The sequence below is a fragment of the Leptosomus discolor genome, chromosome 3 (genome assembly GCF_034619465.1).
Source record: "Leptosomus discolor isolate bLepDis1 chromosome 3, bLepDis1.hap2, whole genome shotgun sequence".
Classification (NCBI taxonomy): Eukaryota; Metazoa; Chordata; class Aves; order Leptosomiformes; family Leptosomidae; genus Leptosomus; species Leptosomus discolor.
Genome location: NC_141393.1, coordinates 85,364,287 through 85,387,826, shown reverse-complemented (window position 1 = coordinate 85,387,826; position 23,540 = coordinate 85,364,287). Strand labels below are relative to the sequence as shown.

Here is a 23,540-nt window from a genome sequence, read left to right as displayed (position 1 = left end):
CGTGGTGCGAGGAGGTCAGCGCGGCGGGTGGGTCTCGCGTGGTTTGTTGCGCAGGCGCGGGGGCGCGAGTGGGAGAGAGGTCGGCGCGGGAGGCGCCTGAGGCGGCGTCGGGCGGGTGAGTGCTGAGGGCGGCGGTGGCGGCCCGCGGGCAGCGCTGCGGCTTGGCCGCCCGCCCGCCTCGCCCTGCGCCCGGGGAGGCGTTGGCGGCTCTGTGCCTTCCCGGCCGGTTCCCGGGCTGGTTGAGGGTAGGGCGGTCGGGGTGACAGCGGTAGCGGTTCTGTCCTGAGGGGAGGCTGGGGGCGGGGGGGAGCCGGGCCTTTTCCCGCCTTGGCGGGGCGGTGCCCTGCGGGGGGGCTCCTCGTCGTGTCGTGCTGCTGGGGCGGCCAGGGAACGTAACGGAGGCTCCGTTACCGGGGTGGAAACCGTAGCGTCCGGCGGTAGGCCTGCCCCCGAGCCCCGGGAGAGGCGGAGCTGAGCTCCCCGCCGCACTCTGCCCGTCGGGCCCCTCTAGGCCCGGCCCGCCGCCTCTTCGGGGCGGCTTCTCGGCTGTTCTACTGCCCCGCGGAACGCGGCGGGCTTTTGCCTTTGGCCTTCCAGAGAGCTGCGTTCGCCGCTCCTTAGTTGGAAATGGCCCGCGCTGCTGTACAGCTGTTACAGCTGGGGGCATTTTTTTCTTGGTTGCGCAAGCACGAGCTTGGGTGAAAAACTGGAGCTAGTAATGCTTTATTCTGGGCCCTGTTTAGGTCCTGTGACCTAGTGGGGATGAACTGTCGTGCTGGATGTGGGTGACGGTGTTGCAAAGGCTTCACGTCTAGATAAGGGCATGGAATATCTGCTTAGCTAGGAGAGCAGTGGGCTGGGTAATGCTGAAGGGCAGCTGAGCTCCACAACTGCTTTCTCTACTGTTCTGAGGGGATACTTTGCAATTTTTAAAAAAACTTATTTATGTGGATCGATCAGTAGCTTCTTCATGGGCTCCTTTATTACATAAATATCATGGGTTTTTTTAAACATACATGCTTTTAAACTGAAGTATGGGAATTCTGTTCCAGCCTAAATGAGTCTGTGTTTCTCTGTGGTCTGTACTTTTAATTAAGGAACTGTTGGTTTGTGCTTTGCCTAGCTTTGGGCTATATGCAGGGAGGGAGCAACTCTGTTGAAGTTGTGTAAGAAAACGTATCTTCCTGTCTTTCAGCTAGCCTTGTCGTTCTGCCTTAAGGAGTGCCTGGTTTCTCATCGATCCCTTCAGTTCTGGCTGTTTGTAAATGGGATCATTTTAGTAGGCCTTAAGACACGCTGCTGCTGCTGAGGTCAGGTTAGCCTGCAGCTCCAGATAACACTGCTAAAGGAAGCTGAAAACATGCTAGATTTTTTTTTCCTTCTGTGAAACTTTTGAAGTAGTATAGCTCAAAAGGGTTTTAAGATGAATATATTCCACTAAATTGAAATTACTACATGCTTTTAGGCAGATTGCAGTCTATCATTAGAGCTAGGTGGAACTCGCTTGCTGAGATACTTCTGTGGAAAAAGCCTGTTCAGAAGAATCAGCATATATTCTCCGTTGATATAGCTGTGTTAGCTGGGGGGGAGCGGTGCAGCAAAAAGAGGTTTGGCAAGTGGGAACTTCATTTTTGTACTTGACTCTCTGCTCTTTCTAAACAGTAATTTGACCTTGAACTGTTCTCTTGTTGCCTGTATTTGGGCCGTGCGTGCCGGCCGTGCTGTGCACCTAGAGCAGTGGAGCAGGGGTGGCTGGCTTGTGCCTCGCTGGGAGCTGCGGAGCGCCTGTGCGCTTGCTTGCGGTTGTTAGGAAGTGGGCTAAGGATTCTCTGTGAGGTTCGGAGACGAGCCGGTAGTTGTGCAACACTGATGGTATTTTTAAGGAGTTATAATGCCTTGGGCTAGTGACAACACTCTTGTCTGGTACTGTAAGTGTTCTAGTTGCATTCATAAACAGCTTGGGATAAGTGAATGTTAATTTTGGAACTTTTATCAGCTTTTTGCTACTGTTTAAGGCGGTGCTTCATTTGAAAGCTGAGAGAGATGTTTGAGTATATATGTGATCCCTCAATCTTCCAAATTCTTGAAGTCACTGTCTTTCTTAGGCCTTTCAGATAGTTAGGAGATGAAATTTAGCAAATTACAGAGGGGTAAGATCTTAAATACTATATGCTGTGTAAGTATTACGCTCTTATTTTCCCCATTCCTAAGTTGATCGAATGACCTTTATCAGCAATTACAGTTGCTTCTCGCTATATTTCCCGTGGTGGCACTTAGAACCTGTCGGCTAGAAACCCGTGTCTCTTAAGCACTCTAGCCCCATTTCCCTTTATTAAATGGTACTTTGTGGAGAAAATTATCCTGATGGGATTAATTCCTTCTCTTTAATCTGTTAATGGAGTGGAGCGAGGCTCTAACCCATAACAGTGCTAACTGCGATTTTCTTTCAATGCTTTGCTGCCTTGTGACAGCAGAGTACACTGGGTTGTCCCGCTTTCCCACTTGTAAAAAGTACTTGTTGCCTGTTTTCTCTGATCTGCCATCTAAGAAATTCAATGTAGCAGACTGGTAAGCAAGTGTTTGTGCTGCTGGAGCATGAGAACTTTGGCTTTGCCCTGTAAAATCAGCCTCACTTCTACAGTAACTCATCCTTATGAAAGAAGGATGGATAGTAGAGAAACCGACTGCTTCCGTGCCATCTAATTATTAAAAATCTGAAAGATAACAGAAGAGGAAACAGAATATGGGATTTTAAAATGTCTTTCAGTATTTCTTCTGGAGATTGGAGGAAGGTGTCCCCCTTAACTAAACTTACTAGATAATGACGTCTCTCATGGTTTTCAGGCCATAGTTGTTGGGTTTTTTTCAGTAATCATCAAACTAGAACATTCTGGTAGATGTAGTTACTGAGAAACAGCTAGTTTAAGTGAAAAATCTGACAAATCAGAAAACTTCTGTGTATAGTGTGGATTGTCACAGGCTTAAGTAATGGAGAGTTCTGGGGAAAAAAATCCCCAAACCACATTTGAATACTTTTTTTTTTTTTACCTCAAATACTGTGTATAAGAAGGAATCCTTACCTCTACCAAGAGGTGCTCAGGGTATTTCTAAATTAGGTAGTCCAGCTTTTGCAAACGTGTGGAATGGACCCAGCTCCTCTGCGTAAGCTGAGACCCTTCAGTGCATGCTCGGGCCGAGTTCTGTTCTGCTGTGGGTTGTCTGGGGCTTTTTGCCCTGCAACTTTTCACTTCAGGTTTGGTCTGTGGTGAGCAGACCAAAGGAAAGGGTAAGACAGAAGGAGTTGGCTAGTGCTGGTGAGGAGACCTCCCAGGGTCGTTAACCGAAGGGTTACATTTCTCAGGAGGGCTCTCTGGGGAGTCTGTTTTGTTTGGCTTGGCCCGGGTCACTGCACACCTGTACTGCACACCTGTACGGGAGGGGGATTGCTGTTGGGGAAGGGCAGTCCCTATGACTGCTTTGCATCCGCCCGCTATGCTTTCTGCAAGTCATTGCTGGGGTGGAGATGTTTGCAGTTGGTTTTCGATGATTTCATCACTTTGGGAGATTTAGATCAACTGGTTCAGATTGAGCTGTCAGCTGGTGCTGCTGCACTGGCAAAGGGCGGCCAGGATCTGCAACGCTGCCGGTAGACAGCTCCCTTTGGGAGCTCCTGAGAGGAGGTTCGGCATGTGCTCTGTAACCAACAACTGTCCCCGTGTCGTGAGCTTTCGTACTTACTGCCTGTGCACTGCAGTAGTAACTATGAATTTGGATCTGACAGAGGGTGTATTGGTGGAAAGCCTGTGATATTAAAGCATAACTTAACTGTCTGCACAAAATCTGTGCAATGCTCGTCATTAAGTTGTCTCTTGGGAGAGGTGAGGGTCAAGGGGACCAGTTTTTAGGTTTGAAATAGTGAGATTACTGTGCAGAGTTCACCTGCCCGGGATGATCCAAGTGATAGCCAGCAGCTATCCCTGTTAGCTTGGTTCCAGACAAATGCAAAGGCATGGGTTGCTGCTGAGGAGTTGGAGGGGGTAGGAAGAAGTATTTGTGGGAGAGGACGGGAGTGTTGAAGAGGAAGGGCAGCCTGCTCTGCTGCGGCTGCTGTCACGGCTGCGTCACCCAGTGATGACAACACAGCTCTTGGCTCCTGGGGGAAGGGCAAGAGAGAATTTGCTCCCTAAGCCCCTTTCTGGTTCCCTGTGTGCCAACTTTGAGATAGTAAGGCTCAAAAAACCCGAATCTTTGCCATGCTGCTTTTCTTAACAGAAAAGTTTTACTATATTAAGTATTTGAAGAAAAGCTGTGTAAATATTTTAGATTCTTTAGAGCATGTGTCTTGCGCATTTCACTCCTGGAATCTTACTTCATATGTGTTTGATTTAAAACTTAAAGTGGGTTGGAGCTGCTGAAAGGAAATTTAATAGCAAAACTGAAAAGGGAAGAAGTGGTCTTTGCCCCAGGGTTTCTGTTGAGGTCTACCAGCAGATTTGATTCTGGGCTTAAGGACAGTTGAGCAGCAGAAGACTAGTTAATATGATCTAGCCTCTCAAATTTTGACTAGTTAACAGAAAGCTGTCACATCTCATTAGGCCACCGTTGCGTTAGGGGTGTCACAAATGCAGGAGGAAGAATGGGAGAACGTGCACCTCTGCCTTAAATACAGCTGAAGCGTGCAGTGAGGCAGTGGGGCTTACCCTGCAGAAAGGACGTGGTGCGAAAAGGCAGCTGGGTCGTGTCAGTTGGCGTGGTAGTGTGGTCATCAGCCTTCAGCGTCCAACTTCTCAAGGGGTTGGATGTTTTTTTGCGGGTGTCATGGGAAGGAAAGCTTTGAGAGCCCAGAGAACTTGTTTGCTGTTAACATCTGCAAATCTCCTCCCAGGTGGGGGAGAATGAGGGGAGAGAAGTAGTGTGAAAGGCCTCTCTTGGTTGGTGGAGGTCAGTGTGGAAGTTGCGTATGAATGGGGATTAAGAAAGGCAGAGGTGGGGACCAAGGGACTTTGAAAGGGAGAACAAATAGTTAATGCAGTAGTAGCCGTAGAGGATAGAAGTGTCTGCTGTGTCCCTCTGTCACCAGAGTGCTGAAGAATGTGTGTTCAAGTCCGGTTAACAAGTGTGTAAATGTGTATCTTGTTGAATGAAGGCAGTAACATTCAGAATTCTCATCTCAAAGTGGGAAAAGCTCGATTACTTTGAAGAGATTGGTGTACTTCCCTGTTACATAGGCCTGATGCCCGGTATTCTTTCTAATACTGTTTAATTATAGCTAATTTGTGAGTCAGAGCACCTTATTTTTAAGCAAATTGTGCATATATCATAGTGTTGATTTAAAAAAAACAACAACTGGTATAGAAAGGTAAATCTCTTCTGAGAGTGAGGAAGGAAAAATGGAAGAGATGGTTTGGAAGCTCTAGATAATTAATCCCTTCAGTCCATAAAACCATGATTATGACCAGCTTATTTAAACTGAAAATCCTCTTAAACTTTATTGTAAGGGTTACATGCATGTTTTGGGGAAAAATAGATGTTGGCAGTGAAGTTTGTGAATGTGTAAGGCTATTTTTTCTTTAATACATCAGTGTCCAAAGGCACTGTAGAGAAAACTGTAGTCTTAACTGCTCCTTCAGTGTCTGCTGGTGGTTAAAAGTATCTTGGTGTCGTCATGAAAAACCCAGTGTATTTAAAAATGAGCCCTCAGTAGCAATGCTGCATGGACTTGGAAAGGGATGGATGTTGCTGGGTTAATGTCAGATATCACTCAAAAAAAATCTGTGATGTGGGTGTCGCAGTAGGACTTGATGTGCTGAGCAAGAAAACAGGAGATTCTGTAAGTTTAGCTTAAACAAAACCCAATACACCTGTAAACCTTTTGAGGCTGAAGTGAGGTTTTCTGCAGAGGACACAAAGAGGGGGTGTCTCACTTCCTTTGCACAGGTGGTTGTCTGTGAGGATCCTGTCCTGTGAGCGAACGGATTCTGCGTAACATTGGCATTCCGTGGTCATGGAAGCCATGGATTTTGTTTGCAGGTGTCCTCTAATGCCTCACTGGTTTTTGTTCTGCACTTTTCAGAAGGGGCAGGGAAAAGATTAAAAAGAAAATGTATTGCTTTCTACAGCAAAATGTCTTTTTAGGACTTTCTACCATGCAAAGTTTGAACTTTTACTATGGGTTTGAGGGAAAATTTTGATGAAACTATAGAATTTGTATAGTCTGTTAGTAGAATAGATGCTGAACTTTGCTATCACTTGAAAACATCATTGCTTTAGAACACCTAGGCATTTTTCTGTTTCGTTGTTCATCTTTCCCGTTTGTACCTCCTTTACCTCTTGGCTAGGCATGCACCGTTAGAACTAGAGGAATAAAGTCACTGAAGAGATTAACTGCGAGGTAGGTCTGTTAAACCCCCGTCATCTTTCCCCGGAACTCTTCTAGGATGACTAAGGGGGGGGGGAAACAGTTAAGAAACCTGACTTGAGCTGTGGGATGTGGTTGAAACGTTTGAAAGACTAATGAGCAACTATTTTGACTCCTGTTAGGTTCTGATCTGTATCACATTCTGATAGCTATGACCAGGGCTGCCTGCATTTCTGTCTTCTGTAGGTGAGCAGAAGTACATTCTTAGCGACATCTGTTCTCCTGTCAGGTTAAACAGAGTTGTGCTGGCATCTCCTTTGCCAGTTCCTGCCCTTACACAACAGCTCGGTGCGTGTGTTTCAGCCTCGCACGTAAGTGGAGCAGCGTGAATCAGCGTGGCTGGGTGGGATTCTGACGAGCGCTCTCTGGAAAAAGCAGCTCGTGTGACCGTCTCCTCGTGCTTATGTAAGAGCGGCAGGATCACATGTCCGCAGCAAAAATGTGCATGGTTCCTTGTTTGGGAAGGCTTTAACAACCCCCTGGTCTGAGGGGAGCAGTGGTTAGAGACGACACGGTGTGGCTGAGGCGCTCTTCCGAGTGGATTTATTTGTTTTGCAGTTCCTCTTTTCGAGACTGAGGAAATAGTTAATTTTCTACTGGAAACTGTTAATTTCTGTCACTATGACGGGAAAGAAATAAGATTACAGTGTGGATAGGGATTGTGCAGGCATCTTCCAGCTACCCTTCCCCCTCTTACATGTGACCCATCACTATGCTAAGTGTCATGTTTATTCTGTTTTTTTTTCTCTTAGCTGTTGTGTTTACTGATAGCTTTTTAATTGTCAGGAAAAAAAAATACTTTTGCAAGAAGAAAAAATAACTTGCAGACATGACTTCTGTCTTCCTTAATTATGGAGCATGACTGACGTGGTGATAAAACTGCAGATGAGCCTATCGGTCTTCAGTATAAACTCGTAGAGCGTATGCACCATTAGGAAAACATTTCTATAATGTGTTGTGTTCCTCTAGTGAATGTTCCGAACTGGCAGTGTGGTGGGGCTGTTTTTTTTTTTTTTTTTTTAAATAGAATGAATCTAAATACTTTGTGATATGCTGAGAAACATTGGAAGGAGAGACTTCAGGTTCAGATCAGGTCAAATCTGAGTCATGCTGGTGCCAGCTTCCCAGAGATTTTTAGCAAGGGCTAATCTGTAAGGACTGTCTTTATTCTACAGGTGCCCTGAATTCTCTGCTGCTACCTCTTTGCTGAGACAACAGGTTGTTAATTATATTGTTTGGTGGAAGAAACCCCTTAGGATTCCTTTGCTGTGAATGAAGGAATTGCTGCCGTAGTTACGGTGAACACCAATAAACTGTCACAGTTGGTGGATGCCCTCCCTTTTCTACAGGTGAAAGGCTGTTGCATGTAGGAGGAGCTGTCGTATGCTACTTCGATTGAAATCAGCGTTAGGTGACACAGTCTGTCCATTGTAATGTTTCCTGGGTGATAAGGTAGTTGTGATAACTAACTTTATGTAGGATATTAAAATAAATGCATTTACAAAACCACTTTTTCCGTTCCAGTTTCTTGAAGGAAAGTCAGCAAGGGTTATTGCGGAAACTAGCACAAATTTTCCATTGCCTTTTCCTGTTACTCAGTACCTAGCACTGCTGCTAGGTCATGGAAGTTCTCCTCCACCAGAATTCATTTGGTGGAAGAACTGGTAGGGAGCCAGTCACGGTTCCCAGGGTCTGTGCTGGCTGGCCTGGTGTCCAGTCGCAGCTATCCCAGAGCAAATGTTACTGTGGCTTGTGCCAGCTGGCCCTGGTCCATGGGGTGGAGAATGCTGGACTGCAGAAGGAGCTGGCTATTCTGCCTCTGTGCTTTTAGGGAGATTTCTGCCCCTTCTGTGCTGCAAGCGTGGGGCTGAATCCATTGAATGTTTTTGTAGAATTAAGCCTCACTTCTACTGAAAATAGGAATATTGGAAACATCTTTTCAGGTGTTACTAAATAACTGTTTTAAAAAAGTCTGTTTGTTGTGAACAACACCCCTCAGTTTCACTTATAGATGGAAGACAATACAGGTATGCTTAATATTCCTTGCTTGTTTTCCAAGGTTTGTATAATAAACAGTTCTGCAGGCAGGAAGATGAGGGTAGAGGTCTATGCACCTCTTCCATTTTGTTTTCGGTGCGAGTTGTCTGAGAGCCTGTAGACAGCTGGGACGTTGTTACATAGGAACAGGCGGAGAGGTGGCAGGAGAGAGAGGCAGCAGTGCGGTTGCAGGGGGTACCTTGGGTTGCGACTCCAAGTCAGGTTCAATAACGTGCCTCTAGCGTATGTATCTTTAAAAAAAACAAACCAAACACCCCAACAAAATGCCAACCCCCTGAAAACCCAAACCAAAAGAGCTCCCGCCAGCCCTCCTTGGCAGTACTAATGAATCAGTCGAATGGTTTTTTGAAAATGTACAGAACATGCTTCAGTTAACGACAAGGCAGCTTGCTGGAATAAAGAGTACTCAAACACTTTGCTTCTGTTGGTTGAAGCAGACTGCTAGCACTTGGGGGGACCCTTAGGTTTGGACAGTATTTGGGTGTCGCTGAGGTGGGTTTCTAGTGCCAATGCTCACATTTTAAGCTTCTGTGTTAGAAAGTGTTTGGCCTTTAGAACGGGGAAGTGGCTGAATTGCGTTATATTGAGATTTTAATGAATCTAATGAGGGTTGAGGGTGCTCATCTAGAGAATGCTGAACTGGTTGTCCTTTGAGTAATCTGTTTAGCCTAGTAGTTTGTATTCAAAAGTGGCCACAAGTAGATGCTTCAGGGAAAGTCAGAATAAAGCAAACACTTGGTCCCCTTTTCCGCCTTCGTGGCTTCCAAATGCTGGCAGTTCAGGGAATTCCTGCTCTTGCTTCTATGTCGAGAAACTTGCAGTGGGTCTCTTCTGTAGTATTTTTTTCAGCATCCCATGAAACCATCTTTGAGTTTCCAATGTCCTTTGGCAGGGAGTTACATCTATCACTTGTAGAACTTCTTAATTTTATTGTTGAAACTGTCTTCTGCAAGTTTCATGTTGTGGCTCTGGCTTAGATGGGAGTAAGCCATGAACAGTTCATGCCACCCCCTCCTTTCTCCATCATTTGTAGACCTCTGTGACTGAAGAACTCGAGCATCCTCAGTTGTTTCTCATGCGGAAGCATTTGTATATCTTTGATTGTCTTTCGTGGTCTTTCTATGAATGCTTCTTTAAAAAAAAAATTACACCTAGATGTGGGGAGTTGCAGGGAACACAGCTGCACGTGTATGGTTGGTACTGTCCTGGCCATACGATACTATAGTCATGTTTTCTGGTTTGTTCTCTGTTTCTTTCCTAGTATCTCCTAACACTTCATTTGCTTTTTTCCTGGCTATCGAGCAATCTTGTATTCTTTTTGACATTGATCAGAATTAATTAGTACTTGTGTACCTGGTATAAATGATATCTGTTTTGTTACGTGGTGTACTAGTCATGCTGCGGAAACGGTGTGAGGTGGCATTTGTGTGACCGATAAAATACTCCTGTGTGACGATACTGAAAACGTATTCAGGGTCTGAGCATGTTAGTACTTGAGAATCCGAAAGACTTGCATTGCAGCAGTGTGTTGTTTCTTTAAGCAATTTCTGGAAAGGCTGTAAAACTTTATATAATCAAACAAAAAGCAACTAGCGTTGGAGGGAACCAGTGAACAGTTGCGAAGCCTTAAGCTGCTCGTCATGTTTAGTGTCTTTACTCGTTACATAACCAGCACGGGAGGGCTGGTGGCACGGGAGTCAGAAACCTGACTGGTACAGCGTGATACATGTGTGATTGAGTTTTCACTCCTTGTTTGCGTGTATTTCAGGACAGATTTCCTTGAGTTGTGGAAAAATTCCTGAGTGACAGCAGTGAGAGCCGCAAGTAGCTAGGACAAGAATCCAGGCTTATATGTAAAATTGAAAGGAGAAACCTTAACTACAGTGTTTTTCTGCTTTCTTTGCCCCAGACAGGTAACTTACTAGTAAATTGTGCAGAAGCTGTCAAAACAGAATGTTTTCTTAGCGGAAGCAGAACTTCAGCTTCCTTATGAATTTGTTTTTTTTGGTGGCAGCAGTGGGAAGATCTCTCTCCTTACCAACACAGTATGCTGCTTGGGCAGGTGCTTACAAAAGTGCGTATGGCAGCGGTGGGGTGAACTGCCGGAAGCCTGCAGCAGGGACTGGGGTAAGCAGGCGCAGTCAGTGATGCGAGGGAACCCCTTCAAGGGTTTGCACCATCGGCATTTTTCTTGGCTGACCAGTTGACTTGTTTGGAAGAGTCCTTTTACAGAAATTTATGTGGGTGGGGATTGAAATGGGCACAGAACGGAGGTAAGGAGCTGAAGAGCACTTGTGGAATCTATGCTCTCTCAGAAGAGGGAAGCCTGAATGCGCAGGTGAAAATACTTGGGGTGCGTGCTGCTTCGCTTTGCTTGACTGTGCTTTGCTGCTTCCGTTTCTTTTCCAAAGTGACATCTGCTACTTGGCTGAAGGAGTTAACTCACCGTCCTGAAGTCGGGGGTGTTGGTTGCATTTCCACCAGTGCCATGCCTAGAACTTTGCCAGCTTGAGACAAGATGTTCATTCCCTCTCAGTGGTGGAAAGTTAAATTTGGAAAATTCTCCCAAGCTTATTTTTGCTCTTCAGCTATAGTAGAAGTTGTGACTTGGTAGACAGGAATCAGGTGTGAGAAAGCAGTTCTTTCTGTTAATGACACGTACGTTTGCTATGCTGTGACGCGGGGTCACTGCGGGTGTTACTAGTGCCCTAGTCATGGTTTTGGAGAGTTTAATATAAAACCCGCTTGAGATGTAGATCAGTTTATTTTCTTTTTCTTTTCCCAGTATTGTATGTACTTCTACGTAGATCATAACATGTATAGTGGGAGTGACCATTTTCTGAAGAGAACCACCCAACCTTAAAACTTAATATATAGGAAGTGATAGTGAGTTTGAACGTGAAAATATGCTTGACATTTTTAGTCGTGCGTAACATTTCTAGCTTTTGGTCTATTGTTACAAAAGTAACAACGAAAATGAAACTGATTACAAAAACCCCATAAACTGAAAACAGCACCTGCTGTCTTGGGGTGTAGATTTTCCAAATAAACTCGACGGCTGCATGAATCACAGACTTAAAAACTCATTTTGAAAGTTCAGCAGTGGTAACGGTCTGTCTGGGTGACAGCAGCATGCGTTTTGAGATTTAACATTGGAACTTGAGCTGGAAGTTCATGTCGACTGTGGAATGTGTGTTTAAAGTAAGCTTTCCCACAGAAGACCTTAAAAACATGTCCTTTGGCCTGTTGGCAGAGGTATAACTTCATGTCTATTCCGGTAATATTATGAACATTATTATGATACTGACAATATAAAATAGAAAATATTTTTGTTTGGTGCTAGGGCTGGTGTAGCTTAAATATAATTAATTTAATTTAATTGTCTTGGATCACTTTGTGTCCTGAGGTTTCATTTAATATCTCTTCTTGAAACAAAAATAATCAGCCCAGATCTTTCCGGACAGTACTGTCGGCTTTTAAATATAGAAAGTACAGTAGGTGTGTGTCCTGTAAAGTACTGCTTCACAGGGACTTAGTGGCGTCTCTCATGGAAGCAGATCTGTTTGTAAAGCGTGACTTACAAGTAGGGTGTCTCAAAGACACAATGCATGCAATATGACAACAGAAAATAAGCGTGCCTAGTTAATCAAGTATGCCCTTCAACAGAGTTAGTGTCACTGCCTGTTGTAACTTTATAATTTTATTTTTTAAAAGTTTATTTCACTTTTTATGATCATTTTTTTAGAGGTAAAATCAGCCTCAGAATCCTTATGTACAGTAGTAGCAAGTTTCTGCAGAGAACCGAGGTAGAAATTTGATAAAAGTGTGTAGTTGGGTATGAAGTGTGCAACTAAGTAAAGCTCTGCTTTTAGGGCCATTGCCTGATAAAGAGCTGTTATGCTCTGCAGGTTTCTGTTAGATATAGAAAACAATTTCAACTATTTTGTTGCTTCTGTTGTCAACTCTAAAATTTATTTTAGAGACCACCTACTGAACGTTTCTGTAGTGAACCTCTAATGAATGGCGTTCGCATGCACAAGGTCTTTTTCAGAGCCCGAAAGTATAACCGTAGCTCAGTCAGCAGCTACATACACTTAAAGATGGAGGGGGAGAAAAGCCATTCTCAAAATTTTTCTCCCTCTGAGAATGGGTGATCTTGTAGGAGATTTCACCATTGTATATGGATGTGCTTTCTTCAAAGCACTGTAGACAAATGTCAGTTTATTCCGTTCATTAATGTGGGTTTGCAAATATTATGAAACTTAAATGTGAAAGCTTTTTCTGGGGAGGGATTTGGCTCCTCTGCCTTGACATTTACGTGCACATGTGTATTTATAGTGGTGATCTGTCTGGAATTTGCCTTTGTGGTTTTGTTTGCTCTTCAACTCGTTCTGCGATCCAGCCCTGTCCTTTTCAGTTTTGTTTCTGAGGTTTGATAGTTGAGGGATGCAGAAGAAATGGCTTAATTTAAAGTTAATAACGAGCATTTTTATTCAACTTCAGGTACTCCAGGGAATAACAACACTGTTCTGCTTAGAAGCTTTTCCTTAAAATAGCCTTACACTGGTGCTAATTTGTGATTAATCTAGAATTTGAGTTCAGGGTAACTATTATTGTGAATCTTCCCTTAATTTATTTCAGTTGTTCTTATGACGGCTTCTTTAAAAAAAGCAACTAATTCAAAGTTAATGTCATCAGTGCAGCTATTCTAAGGCCTGGAAGTGATACGACCTTGCTCCCACTGCTCTGCCAAACTTACCATGTGTAGCGCTCATCTCTGTGTGAGTTTGACTGTGGTTGTTCAGAGAGCATGGTGGGGAAGATACTTTAAAGCAACAATAATCTCACTGAAATACTGACTCAAGCTCATGCTGAATACGAGTGGTCCAGCTCAGGCTCAGAAGTGAAGTCTTGGATGATGGCCTTACTGATTTACAGACCCATGGTTCAGTGCCTTGCTCCTGGGAGGCAGCAGTAAGTCGCAGGGTGCACGACTGTTGGCTTGTCCCAGCGAGGCCAGCCGTGGCCACAGAGAGGGTTGCGTGCTGTCAGTGCCCCTAAAGTCACGACACGGCAGCCACCCCTCCCTGCAGGAAAAGGGGACAGGCCAGAGGTGGCCCGGGACATGGCACTGGGAACGGTGCGTGCAGTGCGGGCGCCTCGCGGCACTGGGATGCGAGGTTCCTCTCTGAAGGAAGAGGTGACGGAGGTGCAGGGCTCGGGGATCCCTGACAAAACGCCCCGTGGTGTTTCTGAGCTCTGCTGCGAGAGAGGAAGAGCTCAAGGCAGAGATGGAGAAACTTGCAAAGTACAAAATGATCCCATAACGAGTTCGTCTGTCGCACACTAGGTGATGACTTACCTGGTTTTGCAGGGATGCTTTTTCAGGCTTTTAAACAAAACCCAAGAATCTTATTCAAACATATTGGAAGCAGAATCTTTTCACAGTCTAGAAGAGTTTCTTAAACGCTTCTGCTTCTAGGTGTGTGTGGTAACAGGAAAGATAAGACTAGAGCAGTAAAGTTAAATATGTGCTTCTCTCTTTTTTTTTTTTTTTTTTTAAAGCTGTTTTGCTCTCTGTTTATCTGTGCTTATTTGAAGGGGCAGCAATGCCAGAAGTCCATGTTGTGGAGAGTACATGAAAGATTTTTGTTTCTTTGGGTTTGTTAACTCTGAAGAGGAATGTGGGATAAAATGACAAAATTAATGATAAAGAGTTGCAAAGGTCAGATATTCAGTTATGACAATGAAGCAGCTGTGATTTATTACTTGTCCTTGAAACTGCTCTAAAACTAGAAGACTGGAAGATGTAAAAGCTTAGCACACTTGCCAGATGGATTTCGCTGTCTGAAGAAGTGCTGGTATGATCAGATATGCCCAAGTGATCATTAGCACGATTTCCAGATGTTCATCTTGTGCATGCTAGTCTTTTAATAATAATAATTAAAATGTTTTCACTAATTCTAAGAGAGTCGTATCTCTCGATCTATTACACATTGCTACAGAGCTCAATAAGCATGTGAGAGGATCTGCAGCCTGCTCGTATTGCCAAAAGATCTCTGATTATGTGATGAAAGGAAGTTCTCAGTGTGGAGAAAAAGAAGGAACAAGCGTTGTGGAAGGAGGTGCTCCAGTTATCCCGTGGGCTCCGAGAAGGCAGGAGATTGCAGACTGCAAATGGTAAATTGGTTCTGACATGAAGATCTCATGCAGGGCAGGAAGTCGAAGGAATGTAATCGTTGCTGTACATCTCGCTCAGAATCTCATGAAACTTCATTTTTAGGGAATAACTTCCCTAATTAGGGTATAACTTGGCATTTAGGCCAGAATAGCATGTTCCCCTCTGCAGGGAGAGAAAGGATGCCTGAACACTTACTCACTGTGATTGTCAGCAGAAAGTCCCAGTGTAACTTTTGGTGTTAACAAAATTTGTTCTGTAAGTTTGAGGAGAATAAACTTTTGATTTAAGAAGAAATCCTGACTATTGAGTCTCTTAATGAAACCTGAGAGATTAATTACTGTGCTTTACAAAAGGGGGGGTGGGGTGGGGGAATGCTAACTAAGCCTTGCTAGTTGCAGCTCCTTGAGTGTTCTTTTGATATTTAAAAGGAGAGGTAACTGTTTAATATAATCTTCTCAACAGGAAGAACTTCTTACACCTTGTTTTTTTAAACTAGCATGTATACCTTCTGCCACTTCGATCGACCAGAGGTTTTGAAAAACATGATGAAAAATACAGTCCTGAGACTGGTCTGAGCTATTGCTGTTGTGACCGTTCTGTTGTGTGACAGCACAGTGACATAGCTGTCGAGGGGCCCTGCTCGGACACTCACCGCTGGGAATACTTGAGGGCTGTGGCTGTGACCCTGGCAGAGGTTGCTTGCACCGCTCCGGGAACACAGCTGAGCAGAACAGCTCCTTGTGCTGCTGGTTTTGGTTTTGCAGGAGAATGTCAGGCTGCTCTCAATGTGACTCTGTCACTAGTGATGAAGGTTGTTTGCTGTTATAGTTCAGAGTGGTGTAACTGCTGCATTTGGATGGGGGCTTGTCGTGTTTGCAACCTTTGCTTGAGCGTAGTGAGGTTAAAACTGCCCACTGAAACAGGGCAGGGAAGTAGCTTCTTAGGGAGTGGTGTTACATCTTACGTGAAATCAGTTGAAGCCCTGTTTTAACTCGAAGTATTGTACCTGCTGCTTTCAGGACTCCATAGTGGAGAAAATGCCGGATTTAAGATATGGATCTGCAATAATGTATCTGAAATACTAACTGTAAATTAACAACAGTAGCACTTTTTAAAGAAAGATAGGTAGAAAAGGGTGATAAGTAAGAGACTAGCTTTGTTCCACATGGAGGTCAGCAACAACTTCCTCCTTCAGCTGTAAAGTTCATTGTAACCTTGTGGCTCCCTGTGTTCCAAAAATGCGAGTAAGTCCTGAGGTATTTGCTGGCCAGGGGAGCTGATTCCTACTTGCAATACTCTTTGGCCTCTGTTGCGTTGAAAGAGTAGCTACAGATATGCAAAGGTGGTTCCTGCTTTCTCAAATATTGTGATGAAAGCTCGTCTTTATTCTGTAATGATCTTTCCCACCCTATTCTAAGGGGACTGTGAAAAAAATAGAGCAAATCCTGGATACATTGAGGGAATCTGGTATATTCCATTGCAGAAATTGGAAAAGAATAGATATGATGTGAGGGATAGGGGGATGACACATGTTTTAAACCCACACACACAAAAAAAGTCCTACATCTTTTTCTGGTGCTCTCCGGTTTGGGAGAAATTTTCTATCTCTTCTGATCAGCCCCCTTTTAAGTTAGAGCAGGTTCTGGAAAACAGATATGATGCTTCCTGAATCAGACAGTTGGTGTTCTCCCCTCGGGTTTGGTGGCTCCTTGACTGCTGTATGCCGCCTTTCCTAAACTTTTTTAATCACTAGAAGGAAGGCAGTTGAGCCTAATTGTCTTTGTACAAGCATAATTGAGCCTAGAAATGTCTTCATACAGGCAACTTCTAGAGGTGACCAAAACTGGTGTATTTTAATACTTGGTTCCAGGGAGGAGTTACTTTTCAAGTGATGCTAATCACTGTTGAAGTTTGTGGTTGTACTGAGGAGTAGGGATAATTTCATGACCTATAGCTCTGAACTATGACCTGAAAGAAATCTTGCAGTCTGAAACTTGGTACCGTTCCCTCTGCAGAGCACGAGAAATCCTTCAAAAGCAAAACTTGCACTGTGTGTTGTAAAACAAACACGTAGGAACCAGGTATTTTTCTGTTATTAACATCTCCCCAGATGAAAGCCATGATGTGTTGCCATACTTGTATAATAGTCTTGATGTATCTCCTGGTAGGAGGAGGCCAGGGCAGGGGGTGACAGTTTTGGTCTGCCTTGAGTGGCTCGAGTGGTGGCAAATGGAGTGGTACTTCTTGCTCAGATTTGATTTCTTAATGCTTAATAGTGCAAGGCTGCAGTCAACTGTGGTTGAGGGTGGCTTAATTTTATTTTTAATTATGCTTTCTGAAGCTTTGTAGTTAACTTGGGTGTAAGATACTTCATAGTCTTTGCTGGAAAGAGTGCAAATCTGTGTTGATATATTTGGAAAACGGTTGTGTGTGCAGCTGTCTCTATAGAAACTGTGAAGTAAAACGCTATAATTACTGCTCAGGGGCTGCTGCGTTTCTGTTGGGGCAGTTCTGCCTTCAGAGCTGAGGGGTTCAGCCCTGGTGGGGATAGGCACCGCATCACACTGCCAAACCTTTAACCCTCCTGGTTGCTTGAGAAGGGGGAAGCGGCAGCTCGGCGGGCTCTGCGTGAGTGCACGCAGGCGTGCGGGAGCGAGGGGCAGCGGCGCGGGCTGGGCAGCCGGGGAAGTGACGTCCAGGCTGCTGGTCGTTCTAGAAAGAGCGGAGACACGTCGCGTAGTGGGAGGGCTCTGCAGAGGGCTGTGTCTTGTCCCGTGTGTGTAATTATTTATAAATGAGCAGCGGGGGAGGAATGGAAGACGGAGAAGCTGTCTAGTGTTGCTTTAACGTAGCGGTGTTTGTTGATTCGTAACAGTTCCTTGTTTCGATTCCAAATTTGATTTTTATTTTTCCTTCTCTAGCATCTCTGCGTTGCTAAGACACTGGACACTGCTTTCTTTATAGCGAGGAAGATCTGAATTCCTCCAGCACTCAGGATGGGGAAAGATTACTATTCTATCCTGGGAATTGAAAAGGGGGCTTCCGACGAGGATATCAAAAAGGCTTACAGGAAACAAGCGCTTAAATGGCATCCGGATAAGAACAAATCTCCCCATGCAGAGGAGAAATTCAAAGAGGTTGCAGAAGCCTATGAAGTGCTGAGTGATCCCAAAAAGAGAGACATCTATGATCAGTTTGGGGAGGAAGGTATGTATGTCTCTATTGTACTCCGATCGGGCACTTTCGTTGTGTCGCATGAAGCAAAATAAGCAGAGATGGTGCATGAAATCATGGCATGTGTTGATTTTTAGGCAAGGTATTTGTACGGCTTGGAAGTTTGGCTCATCAGCTTTTTTAATGTAAAGTGTATTGCAGAGTTTTAGTGCTTTTCTAGTTTTAATGTTTTATTTTAACGTGGTTTTATGTTTTTTTTTAAAATCGCAAATACTTGACAGGCAAAAAGTTACTGAATTGAAAAAGTTTGTGTGACCCATAAATAGCTTTCTGGGATCTGTTGCTGCTGTCTTCCCCTGCCGTAGCACCTTTTGGGGTGCAGCTGAAGAGAGATATATTCTTTTCTTAAATCTTTGCTAAAGGGCAGTCTGCTTGATCTAGGCCGGGCAGTTCTTCTGAGCAGAAGCCCAGGTGTCCAGCCTGTAGTTGTCCTTGGCTTCTTGCCTGGAGAGGAAAGAATTTGGCTGATGTCATGAAATACCAGAACAATTTTTTAGCTTTAATTGTAAGCAGTGATAACATGCCAAGAGAATGAGGCCTCAGAAATGTCATATTTATCCTAAAATGGTTATCTGGAGAGGATGACTTTTTTTTATTTTTGACCAATGTGACTTTCAGCCGTATGATTGAGCAACAGAGGAAGTCATTAACATCCCTCCCCTTAATGTATGGTATCAGAAATTCAATGTGAAATAATTACTTCCGTCATGACAAGTAGGTCCATTCACTCATTGCTGTTCTCTCAGGGCCCTGTTTTTTACTGATATAAAGGAGGACACTTAAATAGCAGCAGTTTGGGGAAAATTGTGGGTTCTTATGAATGCATAATAAAATTTGGTCCGTTGTCACCCATAGGACTTAATACGGTTGTTAAAATCTGTAAATTAAGGTAGAAGATCTTCAGCTTCTACAGAGGATGCAGGGCTTTTGGCCTTGTGTTCCAGTGCATGTGTTCAAGGCTTTAGTGCTGTTACTGAAGCATTCTAGGAAAAAAGCGTGTGTGGGGATACCGGAGGCCTTGGGTCTGTTGCCTTCTTGCACTTCTTCCTCCTCCTCCCCCCCCCCCCCCCCCCCACACACACACACTTTGTGTATGTCATTATAAACCTATTTGCTCTGTGGATTCACCTGCGGTTTAGATTCCTGTGTAGCAGCTCATCCTCACTACTTTCCCAAAATAATCATTGTAGTCACTTTTACCAAAGAGCTTCAAGTAGAGCTCATAAAGCAATGCAGCCTTTGGCAGCCTAGTATTGATTACTTGAAGGCAGAGGTTCAAAACAAGGATTTCTGTTCGTTTGGGGCATAATATTAAATGAAAGTGTGAATTTTTAGAATGGTGAATCTGGAAATACCTCCTGATGCTTCTGTGGCTGAGTTCCTCAGTTGTGCTGGAGAGTGTGACTAGTAGTTGTGAGGGAAAGGCAGGGAGTGGGGTGGGAGGAAGGAGAACACCTCGGTGTTTTTACAGCCAAGAGCTTGATATACCTTCAGTAACTTTTGGCTAGCTGTTGCAGGAGGTGTCCTTCTGCTATCACAGATCTGCTTGTTTGACATTGACAGTTCTGTGACAGAAGGATGTGCTACATGCTGCTAAGTACTTGTAATATGGTCCGGTACTGAGATGGGGAAAGCCTTCTCATTCTAGCATCTTGCTTGGTTACTGTTGAAACCAGTGTTAAGCTTGCGTATAGAAGGTCTAAAACGCCGAGACAAAAAAATCCCCAAAACAACCCTCTTTCAAATTTAGGGAATGCGTGCTTTATTAATGTAAGCCTTCACATTCTCCTGGCTATGGAATTTGGATAGCAGCTGTAGTGCTGAGCTGCTCTAAGACTGAAAAAGATAAAATAAAATAACTAAACATCATAAGTTTAGAAATAAAAGTCTCTTAAGAAGACTTTCAGCCTTTCATCTTAAAGGTTTGAGAAGGTATTCTGAAATGGTCAGTGCAGGAGAGCACTAACTGTTAGGAGGAAACACTTGGAGATCACCTGTTGGGAAAGAGGCGTTTAAGAAGTTGATTTTAGCTGGGTTTGGAACAAGAGAGCAGGAAGTATAAGGGGCTGTCCAGTGGGAATTGTAAGTGAAATCATATTAGGGAGAAATGAGATGTAGGTCTCTCCTTGTGGAAGGCAGGAGAGAAAGAACAAAGCTGTTTGAGAACATTCTGACTGTGCACAGAGTCAGTGACAGCCTGTACCAATGGGTCTTAGGAACTTCCAAACTATTTTTATTTGTGGCTGCCTTGAAAAGAGTCCCCAGGATTCTTACCTGCTGTGTGTCATAGCACCACTAGCTGTGGTGAGTTTGGGGTTCTAAACTGAACGTTAAGGAGGCATACGGCTGCTTGACTATTGGCACATTACCTTTTACTCAGACTGAATTGCAGGAAGACAGAGGTAAAGCTAATTAATGCTGAGTTAAAGCTGAGCTATGGCGACCATGAAAAACGCTGCATGTGATACAGCATAATTTTCCCCAGAAGTGATCTTGAAGAGTGATGCAACTCCTGACAGCCTTTGCAGAACAAGAAAAGATCGAATCCAGCAGACCTGTCCTCTAAGATGCTAATTCTGGCTTCATCACATGAAACAAACTTGTCAGAATACTTGTTCTCCTGAAGTAGAAGTCATTCTGGAGCTTCAGAAACTTTGTTGCTGTTTGAGCTATTGAATTACTAGTTGGTAAGAATTTTCAGTCTGGTTTTAACTTGGCTTATTTGCCTTATTTAGGTCTCAAAGGAGGGGCTGGAGGACCTGATGGACAGGGCGGTACCTTCCGGTACTCCTTCCATGGCGACCCACACGCTACGTTTGCAGCTTTCTTTGGCGGCACGAATCCTTTTGAGATCTTCTTTGGAAGGAGGATGCCTGGTGGCAGAGACACTGAAGACATGGAGGTGGATGGTGATCCGTTTGGATCCTTCACCAGTTTCAGTATGAACGGTTTTCCAAGGGAAAGGAATACAGTTGGTAGCCAGTTACGTCGTAAACAAGATCCCCCTGTAATCCATGAACTGAAAGTGTCGTTGGAAGAGATCTATCATGGCTGCACAAAAAGGATGAGGATTTCACGTAAAAGGCTTAACCCAGATGGTAGAAGTGTCCGAACAGAGGACAAAATTCTTACTATCGAGATAAAAAGAGGATGGAAAGAAGGCACCAAAATCACCTTTCCAAAAGAAGGCGACGAAACGCCCAACACAATTCCAGCTGATATTGTTTTTATCATTAAAGATAAACCTCACTCTCACTTCAAGAGAGATGGATCAAATATTATCTATCCTGTTAAGATCAGCTTAAGGGAGGTAAGTTTCTCTTTTGGTATGACTCTAAACGTTTAAACCTGTTACAACATGATAGGATAGCTGCACTGCACAAGCGGTATGGCAGCAGTAAAGCTTTGAGGTTTTTCTTTAAAAATAGTTTCACTCGTGTAAAGTCAACGTGCAGCTGTAGAGCACAGTTCTTTATAGTGCAGGCAATAGCTGCTTTGATAAAAATGGAATGTTTCAGGCTGTTTGCTATAGAGGCAGAAGAGTAAGAGTAAGGGTTGGTATATCTTAAATGTTCGTACCTTACCTTTCTGGCTAAATATCTATTAGGCAGAAGTAACACACACAGATAGAACTAGCAAACACAAACACAGTGAGCAAGTACATCTGATACAGTGTGCTCTGTGCTGCTGTGATATCGCTGCTTCTGTAGGACAAAGTAGAAGCGCCTTAAATATTTTCACTGCCGACAGATCCTGAGTCTGCCTTTTTATGTCATAAGTTATTTCAGTGTGATTTGGAAGTACAGAGAGATTGATTTCATGAGGATAAATTATTGTGAACAGGTGTTACAGAAGCTATATATAACCACAAAAATGGTATAGCTCTTTAAAATTCCATTCCAAGTCAAAACATGTTGACTTTCAAAGGGAAACATCAGAAAGACAACTATGCAGAATTCTTATGGGTCCGAAGCTTTGACATGGTCATCATTGAAAAGATAGCATAGCTGAGTATGTGTGATGGGTTTTTCTGCTTTGTTAGCACTAGATGGAAAAATAAACTCTTGCTTGCATCATAACCTCTGTGTACATTATGTGCTCCCTTCTTAAATGATTCTTAACTACAAATACATCTGAAGTGAAGCCCTTAAAATAGGTGAGGGAGGGAGAAAAGACAGTATTTAATGTTGATGTGGGTAATATAGTTCCTTCGTACACAATAGCATATTTAGACTCATTGTGTTGTTTTGTAGATTGGATGTGGTCAGTATAGACTTAGCATGCTGAATCGGGTGAGGTTGGAGGAATCAAGGTGCTATCGGAGGTCCTAGTAATGAAAAGAAACTATTGGATAAAGCAAGAGGTCTCTGATGTTTAGTGCACCAAAGTGGTCTCTTGCTTTTCTTTGAGCATTGCAAATGCTCACAAACAGCTGAGAAGTTCAGTAGGCCTCTGCTTACGGGCACTTCAGTGGTGTTCTGCAGTTTGGTGTGACACAGATGCTGGTATGTTAGAGTAAACCCCTCTGCATTGTAGACAAAAAATGGAGCAGGACTCTCAATTTCCAGTGGAAACTGAGAAGCTGGACATCTCTAGAGAAGTAGGAGTGAAAAGTTCACTCTGTCCTCAGCTACCGTATGATGTGATGAAGCCTTTGAAGGATATATAAGCTCAGTTACCCTCCAGTGGCCACTGGGTAAGACTGGTAAATTCCCCGGTACTCAGTGACAGATTGAGGCCTTCCCTTTTGAAGAGAGGAGCATGGGTGTGAGTGTTGATGTCTCGGTAGTGCACAGTGGCACTACTGTTCAGTGCTAGCCGTTTCGGAATAGTCCAGATTCAGTTGTAGGTGCGAATAAAGCTCTGACCAATTTCTTTTTCTCATGATACAATCTTTCTTTAGGCTTTGTGCGGCAGCTCTATCAATGTGCCAACGATAGAAGGAAGAACCATACCCATGACAGTAAATGAAGTTGTAAAGCCTGGGATGAGAAGAAGAATTATAGGATATGGTTTGCCATTTCCCAAAAATCCTGACCAACGTGGAGACTTAATTATAGAGTTTGAAGTCATTTTCCCAGATAACATTTCTCCAGCATCAAAAGAAGTACTTAGGCGAAACCTCCCAGTTTCATAAAATGAAGACTCTGTGTCAACAACTTAAATAGGACACTGGAAATGCAGAAGACTGGCAAGTCTGTGCTTTAAAAGTGCAATCTGTAACAACTAGTGGAATACTTGTTTTTTTTGTTTTGTGGGATGGGTGGGGGGAAACACTGTAATGCTGCATGAGAAGACAAGGGTTCAGTACAAGTCACACAGGTGACTTCTGCAGTAAAATTTACAGGGAAAACCACTCATTTTATTTTGCATCTCCTTAATCGGAAAAGTTCATTTGTTATTTTGCCTGATGTAAAATGTAGTCAGTTTTTACAAAGTCAGCACATATTTCTGATACACTACTTCACCCTCCAAGTACTTTGTTTCTTACATCCCTGCCCTGTCTATAACATTACCCGTTTATACAGAAATTGGAGATGGTAGCAGAAATGCACACGTGTATAAATGTTTTAGAGAGCAAACCATGGAAGATCTCATTTTGGTACGTTGCCTTCCACTGCACAAAGCATAGGCCGGGAAAGTCAGCTT

The 23,540-nt window shown here is 43.8% G+C and overlaps 1 protein-coding gene across 1 annotated transcript; it reads left to right on the top strand.

Moving 5' to 3' along the window:
- The first annotated feature begins 74 nt into the window (after nucleotides 1-74).
- Nucleotides 75-23,251, top strand: DNAJB4 (DnaJ heat shock protein family (Hsp40) member B4). Its single transcript, XM_086463563.1, has 4 exons — nucleotides 75-115; nucleotides 17,579-17,864; nucleotides 20,627-21,201; nucleotides 22,795-23,251. The coding sequence occupies exons 2-4, from the start codon at nucleotides 17,654-17,656 to the stop codon at nucleotides 23,026-23,028; spliced, it is 1,020 nt and encodes a 339-aa protein (XP_086319689.1). The 5' UTR covers nucleotides 75-115; nucleotides 17,579-17,653; the 3' UTR covers nucleotides 23,029-23,251.
- The last annotated feature ends 289 nt before the right edge of the window (nucleotides 23,252-23,540 follow it).